The 13,138-nt window shown below is 32.8% G+C and overlaps 1 protein-coding gene across 1 annotated transcript; it reads left to right on the top strand.

Moving 5' to 3' along the window:
• LOC109343880 (cyclin-D3-1-like) lies at positions 5,434-7,293 on the top strand. Its single transcript, XM_019582382.1, has 4 exons — positions 5,434-6,137; positions 6,232-6,439; positions 6,529-6,659; positions 6,815-7,293. The coding sequence occupies exons 1-4, from the start codon at positions 5,664-5,666 to the stop codon at positions 7,094-7,096; spliced, it is 1,095 nt and encodes a 364-aa protein (XP_019437927.1). The 5' UTR covers positions 5,434-5,663; the 3' UTR covers positions 7,097-7,293.

Raw genomic sequence — 13,138 nt, 5'->3', positions numbered from 1 at the left:
AATTTATAGTTTAGAAGAATTTGGGCAATTCAAATGAATTTGAGTCACGTTTTCCCCCTTCTATATGGGTTTAGAAGATGGGGATCTTGCAATTTGGATTTTTGCCATAAAAACATAAAATCATAATGAGACATCGATTATATGACTCTATGATCTGCCTCGGCGACCTCATTGGCAATGGTAAGATCGCATTGAGAATGGGTAACGCGACTCGCTAGCTCTTGAAAACTCGTAAGATCTACCGATCCTACAAGTTAAATCACGATATTAACTACTATGCCTATTGTCATTGTGGCAATAAAAAGTATATCATTATGCAAGTGTCAACAGGGGTGACAAACTGATTTACCTTTTTACCCTCCCATTTTTTGTTGTTGAATTTTGGAGTTTATTATGTACGGGTATAAGAGCGGTTGCTTTCTTGTTATAACTGCTACTGGAATTTTTGTACTTTATAATTCTCTGGGCTACATCATTTTTCTAGAAATAATAAAACACCAATTCAAATTTCACATTGCATTTATGTTGTATTCTCCTGTGCTATAACAATCAAATAGAGGATAGAGGGTCCTTCTCCATTATAACAATCACGCACGGAATGTGTATATCCTGTCAACTTTATAAATCAAATTGTATGCTTCTCCCTTCAATTCTGTTCTAATATAGAATTCTATCTAAAATCAGTATATGGGCCACTGGGAATTATTGCATTGTGCATATTTGCATGGTGAAATCCCAAGGTTGTGAATTGTGTGAGAGTAAAATTATATTTAAAATTTTGAAGTCTTGGGTCCAATTTCCGTGGGTCCTCCTTCTCTACCCTTGTGAGTAGTCTAAGTCTATATGACAAGAAATTGAGAGAGACATGAGAAAATAGAAGCAGGATTCTCTATCTATAAAACTTCGTGTTATTATGTCCTAAGCCAATCATATTCTACTGAATAGTATAAAAATGTTTTTTTAATTTTTTTTCCAAATACATAACAACTTTTCATTGTGTTGAGACAATGTGAGATAATTGATCTTACAGAAAATATCAAAAGAATATTAACAACAACAAAGACAAGTGAGAGGACTATTAATTCTAGATCTCATTATTATAGGTCATTGAAAGTGGTTCAAAAGCCTGGTACCACGCAAACTTCTACGGATCTCTAACATGTAGTGATTGCTTGTAACATTATTGACCAAAGTAAACTTGACATCTAATTTACTTCACCCTTTGACCTATTTCATGGCATTAGTGACCTACTTTGTAGCAATGACATGTATTTTATAAGACAATTTATTAAGGAAGTACATGAGATTCTTCAACCCCAAATGTTTACATATTAGATACACGAAATTACTCTAAAATAAATGAAGATGAATATCTAATTGCATGTTGGTAGGTGATGGGAGGAGGGTTAAGAATTAATACAACTTATCTAATGGCATGAGATATTACATAAGGATTAATGAAGATAGCACGTGATGAATCTATATAGTTCACCAATGGTCATGACTTTGGGGTCAAATTCCTTTCATTCATTATTATTCCATAATAATAACAGTGCTGAACAGAACAAAAGAGTGACCGTGCTGAAAGATTCAAGTGCACCACATATAAGAATTAATAAGTTTCTACCTTTCACCAATAGTCCATAGGATAACATTATTAACTTCCTCTCCTTTTCTTTTTGGGTTTAAATAGGCATTACTGCATTGTACACTCTTTTTTACCTACTACTCACAAAAAATCCCAAACAAAATCACTACATATTTGATTGCACCTGTCCATCAAATTCAACTCTACTTATAGCATCACCATCCAAAAATATCAATTTTATTCGTATTTGGGTTTCACAAATTATTTTATAATTTATTACATATCATCATAAATTATGAATTTCTACGATGATAAATATCATTTTTATTTTAGTCACACAATTTACTCTTACTTTTATATTTTGTAATAACAAATGATTTTTTTCTTATCATTTTTATCTTTGAGACCACATCTTATGAGAATCGGCATAAAAATATTTTGGTGCAAGAAATATTATAATTTTAATAAAAATTGATGGATGGAGATGCTCTAACCTTTCATCTTGAGTTTACTTTTCCTCAATTCTGTCTTATTTTAATCTTTCATTTGTTTTACATTGGCTAGGCTACACCATAAATAAATTACAAGTGTCCTCATGCTTTTTTTCTGGATGAACTCACGACACTAACGTGTGAAATTGAAGTGGGGATAACTTACATAGGTGATCAATGATTTCACAATTTGATGGCACTTAATTTTGGTTCCATGTTGAGAAGTGAAAACAAAGGTAAAAAAGCAGTGGTCATAGGAGTTTGAGAAAGGTCAACTTGTGGGTCATTATTACATCTATTAGTAGTTACGTTAGCGGCAATTATGTACTGTTATGCTATTTCATCAATATGTGGAGAACATTATTATTAACATCTGACTTTATATTATGGACCCCTATCTAAGTGGTCTTCACCCAGCTGGATCAAAATCTTTGTGGGTCATAATTCCACAACCCACACATCATTATCACCTTTATTTATTTTCCTAGTACCATTGTTGTGCTCATGGTTCTAAAGGATTATGGGGTTGACAATTTATGTCTCAAAAAATGTATTACTTTATATATTACTGTTGTTTATGAATATAATGATATTCTTGTTTTTATATTATTGTCACTATTATTAGGCTATTATTGTGTGTTCATCACGATACTGAATCATATATTTTTGTAGCTACTAATAGATCGAGTATTTTTGACATTTCTATACGGTATTAGGTGGTTCCATTCCATCATTATTATCCTGAGTTGGATACCAAACAATCTATGCCTTCAACTTGAAATGCAATACGCTACTTTCTCACCCTTCAATGTCAAACTTTTAGCACTATGGAGTGGGAGTTGCTGTTTTTGTCTTTGAAATCAGATGTCACATTTGGGAGAAACTTAGTAAAGAAAACTCATAATGATCCTGTCAACATGAGATGAAAAAAAACAAATATAGCATATGTGTGGTACTTAATATTCATATATTATATTTCTTAAATAATACTCTAATCCAAATTCTTAAATAAAGTTCTAATCCTAAAATATATTTTCACAAGAGCATAGTTCACGGTCATCACTACTTGCCTTGCGTGATTATGTCGCACCAGCTTGCACTAACATTACCACTTTCTCTTTATCACCTCACCCCACTCTACCCAACTTCGTTTCTTGGATATTGAGCCTATAAAAAAAGTGGTAGAAGAATTGAAAACAATTATGCAATGCAAAACAAAATAAAAGAAAGCAACGTATCGTCTCAGAAAAATTAACACACCACGCGTATGTCTCAGTTTAGAACACTACTAATTTTCCATTCTATTACAGAGTTACCCACTAGCTATTAGAATTTTTTTGACCATTTTATTTTTCCATGCCATTGCTAAGAGGAAAATTCTTGGAAGGATAAGTTCTCTCTCTAATGTCTCTTTGCTTCTACGCTCCGCTGCTTTGTTCAAACCATTTATTATTAATATGGGGCGATTAATTGCAGAGAGACAGAGACATCTAAGTTTTTAAGGTTTGTTCATTCTTTACCCCGAATCGGATATTATCATATAAATAAAAAGAAATTTTAAAAAAATAATATTTTTATATTTTTGTTAAAATCTGATTAGTTTGAGATAGAAAATTGAGACAAATTTAAGAAAAGTTGATCTTTATTCCTTTTTATAGTAGGATAATAAAAAGAACAAGTGAGTTTTCCTTTGTGTTGTGTTGTAGTATATTAGTAGTAAATAATGTTGTAAAGTTAGACTTCCATAATTGTCATTTAAGTTACAGTTTTTGGTCTCTGAGCCATAGGGAATGATACCCAAAATTAAATATGAATTTTCATCAAAGCATTTGTATTTGAACCTGACTTATCTCCATTACTGGAGAGACCAATTAGAATTTGTAAAGTATATTGAAGGGCAAAAATGTAATTCAGTATAAGTTAAAAGGATAAAAATATCTTTATTATTTGGTTTTCATGTGTATTTTTATTTCACTATGATCTTCAATAATAAAGAGGAGTCTGGCTCCACATATACTTCTCTTTGTCGTATCTTCTTTGGACTTCAGCACTATGTCGACAATGTAGATCCAATAGGCTTGCATGCGGTTTTTGTGAAAAGTTTGTTTGTATACATCTTATTAGAAAGAAAATTATTATAAATGAAAAAATATGAACATATTGTCACGCTTATTGTTGTCACTACAAGGTAGCGTCAACAGTTTTTTAGTGGTTAGTATTTAACCTCTGAGCTAAGTTAATAATTAGTTGAACCTAAAGGAAATGGCAAATATGATAAATCAAAGTAATCTACTAAGGCATTGTATAACATAGAGGAATAGTATCACTAAGATCATTGTTCTGTTAAGAGGACCTGTGGTCGAAATTTCAGACTTTGTTATTTATTTGACTTTCATTTAAGATCTAATATGGAGGGGAGTACTAAAAGAAATTAGTCAATTTATTGAATGATGGAATTGTAGTTATTCCTATTTCGTGAAAGAAAAATGATATACTCTACTACTATATTTTTCTATTAATCTTTTTCTTCACACTAAGGTGATATATATCATAAAGAAATACTTTATTTATTAATAATTAGTTTACAAGTGATATTAGGGATGACAACGGACACGAATAGGTGCGGGTAGTGCTTTCCCGTTCTCAAACCCACAATATTTGCAGGTACCTAACAAGTTTTTTATTTTAATTATATATTTATATAATTGTAAAAATAATTATATATGAATAATATGATGTATATTTGATAAATTTATGATTATAGATAAATATGTGTAATTTATTATAAAATAATAATAAAATATATGGTATAATCTTAAAATAATAAAAAATATATATAAAAATTTAATTAAAAATAAAATATTAAATTCGCGTATATCTGCGGGCGGGTATCATAAAACTCGTTCCAACCCATAAATTATTTTTGCAGGTATCCGTTGCAGATATTTCACAGATACCTACAGGTCGAATTTTTTTGTCATTCCTAAATAATATATATCACTTTCACATAGGTAATGGGATATACTAAATATATTTTTTTATGTGAGGTCCATTAAAATTGTCGGGTACAAATTGTCACGTGTAGAGTATTTGAGCGGGAAATGCTCCAAAGCCCAAAAAAATAACATTGGAGCCGTTTCAGGAAGAAATGAGATTAAGTGCCCCATTTTTCATATCTTATTGTGTCTTGAAGCAATTGATTGTTGACACCTACATAAAAAAATATACAATAATATTTTTATACTATTTGATAGCATGTGATTGATTTGAGACATGAAGAGAGATCATTTTGAGTAAACAAAGAGAATCTAGTTCCTTCCAGGAAAGCCATGAATAAGTAACATTGTTTGGTTCATAGTCTCACGAGTCACTACTCACTACTTCATCACACTCTTCCTTTTTCTTTTCTCCCATCTCAAGGACATTGCAAGTTGTCCCTTTCTTTCACTTCTTTCCCAAACTCGTTTTTATTTTTCACAATGCAAAAAAAAAAATCCTCATATGAAGGGCATTCCATAGCCATAGCCATTTAACATAACACATGGCCATGTTTTTGTAATGAACCAAAATATCTACTAAACGTCATGGCTCATGATTTGTACTGTTCAGAAGAACAATGGGAGGAAAACATAGGTCTAAATGAGTTATTAGAATATAATGAGTGTGTTAGTGATTCCACTACTAGCACAATAATAAACTCAAACAAAATCTCAAACTACCCTCTTACGTTGTTAGAACAGGACATGTTTTGGGACGATGAAGAGTTAACATCATTATTAGCAAAAGAACAACTCAACCCACTTCATACTTGCATCGAACGTGACACAGTATTGGAGGGAGCGCGTGTAGAAGCTGTGTTATGGATTCTGAGAGTGAATGCACATTACTCCTTCTCTGCTCTCACTGCCATTCTTGCTGTTAACTACCTTGACAGGTTCCTCTTCAGCTTCAGATTTGAGACTAGGAAGCCATGGATGATTCACCTTTCTGCTGTTGCGTGTATCTCACTCGCAGCCAAGGTGGAAGAGACCCAAGTTCCTCTTTTACTTGACCTCCAAGTATGTGATGTTCCATTTCACTTCTACTTTGTGATGGCAAGAATGTAGTGTTAGCTTATTTTTAGCTTATATGTGTGTTCTGTTAATTGTGTAGGTTGAGGATAGTAAATACTTGTTTGAAGCTAAAACGATTAAAAGGATGGAAATTTTGGTGCTTTCCACTCTTGGATGGAAGATGAACCCACCAACCCCTCTCTCATTTCTTGAGTATATCATAAGAAGACTTGGATTGAAGAATGATTTTAATCTTTGCTTTGAGTTCCTCAAGAGATGCGAATCCCTTCTAATCTCTCTCATTCCAGGTAAATATTATTCACACAATTTATATTTTTTTCTTATCTTATATTTTTTTAACTTATTTTCCTTGTGATTGATTCTTCCAACATTACAGATACAAGGTTTATGAGTTACCTACCTTCTGAGTTGGCAACTGCTACGATCATGCATGTTATCAACAGCGTGGAGCCTAGTCTTGGAGCTGAATACATAAACCAGCTTCTTGGTATTCTTGGAACCAACAAGGTTAGTTTGTGTTCTCTTCAATTAACTTAACTACATTTTGTTTTCTATGAAAATGTATTAGTATTTATGATAATATTGAGCTTCGTAGGAAGAAATTAAAAAATGTTCATTTTTCCTAATTATCATAATTAATGAAATGTGGAATTGATATTCAGGAGAAGATTGATGAATGCTGCAAGGTTATGTTGGAGGTGTGTTCAGCGTATGAACAGAGGAAGCAATGGAATAAGCGAAAGTTTGGGTCCATTCCAAGTAGCCCAAGTGGTGTAATGGACGTGTCATTTAGTTCTGATAGCTCAAATGATTCATGGGCACTTTCTACTTCTGCTCCTGCTTCTGTTTCATCCTCACCAGAACCATTGTTCAAGAAGACTAGGACTCAAGACCAGATTCTACTAAACTATTCCACTTCAGAATTTCTCACCATTCCTCGCTAGCTACCCATGCCTTTAAATTTCAGCTACCTTTCCCTCTTTATCCTTTGTGGAAGAACATTTATATAGTCTTAATTTCCATGTCTAAATAACCACGTAACTAAAATTTTATTCTCATTATGTTGGGCAAGGTAAATTGCCAACAATCTCTGGGTGAAACTACTTTCCTACCTCTGTTTATCAAGAGAGGTTTATATATAATATATCAAAAAATGAGCGTATTAACTAACGTGTATTCATTGCCCTTTAATTTAATCCTAAAAAATCAAATTTTTTCTAAGCAAAATATTTTTTTCTAAGGATTTAATACATTCAGATATGATAAACTATGTTTCTTATTTTTTTTCATCCTGCATTAACTCCACATGAAACTTGGGTATGTGATTAAGTATTAATTAAAAGATATTTTAGTTATCAATATAAAAAAAAACAGCGCGAGATGAATAGCATGTACATAGAGAGTGAGCTACGTTCATGGTTGCACAAAATGGGGTGTTTTGAAATCAGACAACGGAAATGCAGAGAGATATTGATGGGAATGAATTTTTGTTTTGCATGTGAGAGGGAAAACATGTTGTCGGCCATAGGCACATGTTTGAAATATAGACACTATCTATGATGGATTATTTATTGGGGGTGTTGACCTCGTTGGGGAGAGTTCAATTTGTATTTTGATTATAGTAAAGTGTAGCCTTATAATGAGCTTTACAGCTGTAATACAATTGTTATATTGTTATGTTTGTTCAATTGCACTCTTCCCTTTACAAATTGTGTCTGGATTATGTGGATAAGGATCCTCTGTCTCAAAAAAACTCTATCCCTAATCAACCATATTTTCAAAATAATATAAAATATTAATTTATGTTTTTTATAAAAAAAAAATTAATAAAATAACGTATTTTGATTAGTTTGGTACACCATTGGGGACACCAATAATTACAGGTGATCCTCATCCTCTGTTATGCTAGGGAGTAATAGTTATGCCACCAAATTCAATTTTGTGTTTTTTTGGTAAGTGTTATTAACCATGCGAATGTATATCTAATATATTTGTCTTTAATCATACAACAAACAATATTACCTTATGCTAATGCATAGATTACTTGCTACTTGCCTATAAAATCAAATCAATAAGATTTATTATTGTGCTAGTAGTGGAATCACTAATGCACTCGTTAAATTGTAATAACTAATTTAAACCTACGTTTTCCTCCCAATGTTCTTATGAGCAGTAGAAATCATGAGCCATGATGTTCAAAAGATCTTTTTGTTCATTACAAAAGCATGGCCATGTATTATGTTATATGGCTATAGAATGCCCTTGAGACGAGTTTGGGAAAGAAAAAGGAAAAGGCAGAGTGTGTCATTGAGATGGGAGAAAGGAAAAGGAAGAGTGTGATGAAGTAGTGACTAGGGACTAGTGAGACTATGAACCAAACCATGTTACTTATTCATTGCTTTCCAAAACTGGTTCCAATGTTATTTTTTGTGCTTGGGAGAGTTTCCCGCTCCATGCCAGAGATAAAAGTCTTTTTTATATTATTATGCTTTCCTCTCCCACTTTTGGATTTGACTACTTGAGGATTGCCATTACGTACTAAGTATTGAAATTAATGAAATTTGATGCTGAAGTAAAGATCAAAATATTTCCCACTTTCTTAATGAACATTGGCATTGAAATTACGTTTCTTAATGTAATTTTAATTTATGTTTTGGTCTAAATCTAGTCTAAATAAGGTTGATGATCCATTCTAAATCGAGTCAGTCTAAACCTAGTCAAATGAGGATCAATTAACTCACTTTTTTATGTCTCATTCTATCTCAATCCAATGAAAATTGACGCATACATGAAAAGAAAAGAAAAAAAAGCATAAAATAATATTTTTATTGTATTTAGTTGGATATGATTAACATGATAACCGAAAGTTTTGGGATAAAGTATCTTGTTTTAACCTAGTCAGACAACACATCTTATTGATACTACTTAATGTTATCTTAACTAATTCTTCTATAGTTTGAACTGATTATTAACTTCATTAGGAGGTTAATCTTAATATGGGTAAACAATAACCACTAAAAAAGTTGATGCTACTTTGTCTAGTAAAAGAATCATCTTCATTACTCGATAGACAAATTATTATTTTTACACTTGTATTAAAATGTAAAAATATTATATCATTATATTTAAATGATAAAATGTCACATCATTCAGTTTTTTATATATTTGTCCATTTTCTAAGCATCTCTTTGGGTTCATTCTTTTCATTTTTCTCTTCCTAATAAGATGTACACAAACGAACTTTTCATAAAAACCGCATGCAAGCCTATTGAATCTGCATTGTCGACCTAGTGCTGAAGTCCAAAGAAGATACGACAAAGAGAAGTATAAATACAAATACTTTGATGAGATTTGATATTTAATTTGTGGGTATCATTCCCTATGATTCAGATACCAAAAACTGTAACTTAATATGACAACTGTGGAAGTATATACTTTCCAACACAATTCATTAATAATACACTACAACACAAGGACAACTCACTCTTCTTTTATTATCGTACAATATAGACATGTCTCTGTCTATCTCTGCAATCGCCCCATATTAATAATAAATGGTTGGAACAGAGCAACGGATCGTAGAAGCAAAGGAACATTGGAGAGAGAGCATGTTCTTCAGTTCTTCGAAGAATTCCCCTCTTAGCTATAATAACATGCAAAAATAAAATGGTCAAAAAATATTAATAGTTGGTAGATGTGAAGTAGAGTGGAAAATTAGTAGTGCTGTATAGTCTACTAACTAAACTGAGACATAGGCGTGGTGTGTTGATTTTTCTGAGATGATACGTTGCTTTCTTTCTTTTCTTTTTGCTTTGCTTTGCATTGCATCTTTGTTTTCAATTCTTCAACTACTTTTTTATAGGCTCGATATCCAAGGAACTTAGTTTGATAGAGTGGAGTTAGTGGTTTTATGTGTATAGTTGTATAAATGAACTTTCTATTCAGAACATATAAAACTGTTTTTAAAATATGATGGCGTTGGTTCATAGTGCTACTTGATTCCCTTTAAGTAAGGTTTTGGGTTTGAGTTTTGTAAATGAAAAAAAAGTCCGTTGAGAAAGTTAACCTCACGTACCTGTGGATGTTCCCGGCTCGGATATGATTGCCTCTCGTGCAAGGATACATGTGAGAAACCAAAAAATAATATGAGGAGGATCTCTAAGGAAGAAAATTAATGATTTTCCTCTTGTTTTTTGACATAGAAATCGTGGAGATCTTGTTCAAAAAGAATACGAGTTACAGAAATATAACACAATTCACAAAAATCATATTAAGGTTCCATTGCTTACGTGCATCAACCTTTTCCAGGCTTAGGAAAAAATCAATTTTGATTAGTAGAAACGAAAATACATGTGAGTGCCACTAAGTAGGTCAAGTAGTGTACTTTGGTCACTAATGTTACAAACAATCACAATGATCAGATATGGCTTTGTTGTAAACCATATAATAGACTTAGACACTCACAACTCACATGGGTAGAGACGGAGGCCCCACGGAAATTGGACCCAAGACTTCAAAATTTTAGATATAGTTTTATTGTCACCCACCATGTAAATATGCACAATGTAATAATTTGCAGTGGCCCATATATTGATTTTAGATAGAATCTGATATTAGAACAGAAATATTGAAGGGACGACCATACAATTTGAGTTATAAAGTTGACAGGATATACACATTCCATGCGTGATTGTTATAATGGAGAAGGACCCCTCTATCCTCTATTTTCTGGTTGTGGCAATGTCACTACCTTATAGCACAGGAGAGGGAAATGCAACATAAATGCAATGTGAATTGAGAATTTGTGTTTTTATTATTTCTAGAAAAATGGTGTAATGTGAAATTTATTTAGCCTTTGATATGTACATTGGACAATGGATGAAGGAAACCATAACATATACTACTACTATTATGATATATTTTATTAGAATTAGGGAACAAGGTATGTGATATTTGGGCAATCAGGATCCTATGTGTGGTCTTGGTCCAATTCAGGGGCAGATTTTGCCCTATAATGACCAATTTTATGGATGGGATAATTGGGTTCTAAAAAACCAACATGTTTTATGGGTGGAAGTAGAGATGGCAAAACAGACCGCCCGGTCTGTTTAGCACGTGCCCACAACTGCCCGCAAAAATTTAAGTGGGCGCCGTCCAGACCGGACCGATATTATTAACTTAACCCAAATATATCACACAGACACACAGCAAAAAACGCTACCCTCTCTTAAAATTCTAAATCCCTAAAATTCTAAATCCCTAATTCCTCATTCTCTCCTCCACACCCTTCTCTCCTCCACACCCTTCTCTCCTCCACACCCTTCTCTCCTCCACACCCTTCTCTCCTCCACACCCTTCTCTCCTCCACACCCTTCTCTCCTCCACACCCTTCTCTCCTCCACACCCTTCTCTCCTCCACACCCTCCTTCTCCACGCCCTCCTCTCCTCAACAGTCATCAACACCCTCCTTCACCACACATCTGTCCTCATTGTTCACACCCTACTCCATCCTCTTCCATCAAACCAACACTTTCTTCGTTTTGGGTAAGTGCATTTCTCCCCCTTTTGTTCTTTCTATTTGTGATGATGATGAAGATAATCTTGTATGAAATATGATTGACTTGCCAAAAAAGTGTTTATTTGACTGCTCCAGGGTTAAATCTAATGGAATAGAAACTAATTTGATTTTATATATGTTCTATTATTTATCTTGCACTATCCTTAAAAGAGTGCAGACATGATATTGAGCTATGTCTTGCGGTTCACATGTCTAGTGTAATTTGTTAAAAGGTTTACAGAAAATAGCTTAAGAATAGCGAAGTGCTAATATAAACCATAGGGATATTTTATTGATAGATACTTAAGCAATGACATACAGTTTTACTGTTTGATTTTAAACTGACTTTATTTGTGAAATGTGTAGTTTTTGATTCTTGAAGGCAAAGAAAAGGCAATGATGAAGTATTTTATGCCTTCAATTTTTTAGGTTTTCTTTTTCCTGGCAACATTCTGGGAATTGGGATGTAGGAAATTTGGTTTGTAGATGCATGAGTTGTTTCATTCCCCGATCTAGCTGTGTTACTTTTTATCTTCCAACGCTGTATTTAATACAAGTAAAAAACTCCTAGTGTTCCATCATGCAATATTGTTCTGTACATTTTTAATTTCAATTTCAGTGTTTTAAAATTAGCCCTCAACCTCCTTAGGGTGATTGAGTCTTTCCCAACAGGTTGGGATTTGCCACCAAGTGGTTAATTTTGCATCCTCTCTTCCACATTTCTTGGTGCTTTGATTAATGTTTGCTTAAAATAGTCTATCAGTGATACAAGAGAGATTATATGGTTTGAAGTAATTGATTCTTTCTTTTGATAAGTTTGGAATAGAATGTTACAGTTCCATTTCTTCCTGATTCCAACATTAGAAGATAGTAGAAATGAAATTAGTTTTACATATAATTTAAGATTGTTCATATAAATTAGTTTTACATAAAAGTTTATGTTATTGGTGTCTTAATACGGTATGAACTGCTACTATTGTGTCACATGGATACATTTGGTGTAATGTGTGAAACTGATTCAGCCTCTGTTTGTGACAGGTTTTAAGTGCAGTATAGTGAATTTACAATCAGAATACTAGTTGCACTATATTGCAATAATTTTGGTGCAGTGTGTTATGGTGAGAATAGACATTAGACAATGCTTATTATTCGTAATTTTGCTTCTACTTTTCCCAACATTCCATAGTCTTAGCCTGCCTTTTCTCACTAGTTGATTTCCTAGTTGGTAAAGCTCTTGTTTCACTAAGAATGTAACAGAGAAGATGAAAAGTATTATCCAGCACTTATGGTTTTGATTCCTATTTTTGTCCAAATGTATAGATAAAGAGTAGCTTTACCTAAATTGTTAAACAGTAAACATTAAGTTAGCGTTGGTATTAGGTAATGCATAATTGTATGTTGTTCATGAATAATACGTTGATGAATTTTC

Source organism: Lupinus angustifolius, chromosome LG03 (assembly GCF_001865875.1).
Source record: "Lupinus angustifolius cultivar Tanjil chromosome LG03, LupAngTanjil_v1.0, whole genome shotgun sequence".
NCBI lineage: Eukaryota > Viridiplantae > Streptophyta > Magnoliopsida > Fabales > Fabaceae > Lupinus > Lupinus angustifolius.
The sequence above is the reverse complement of the archived record's forward strand: the minus strand, read 5'-3'. Positions and strand labels throughout refer to the sequence as shown.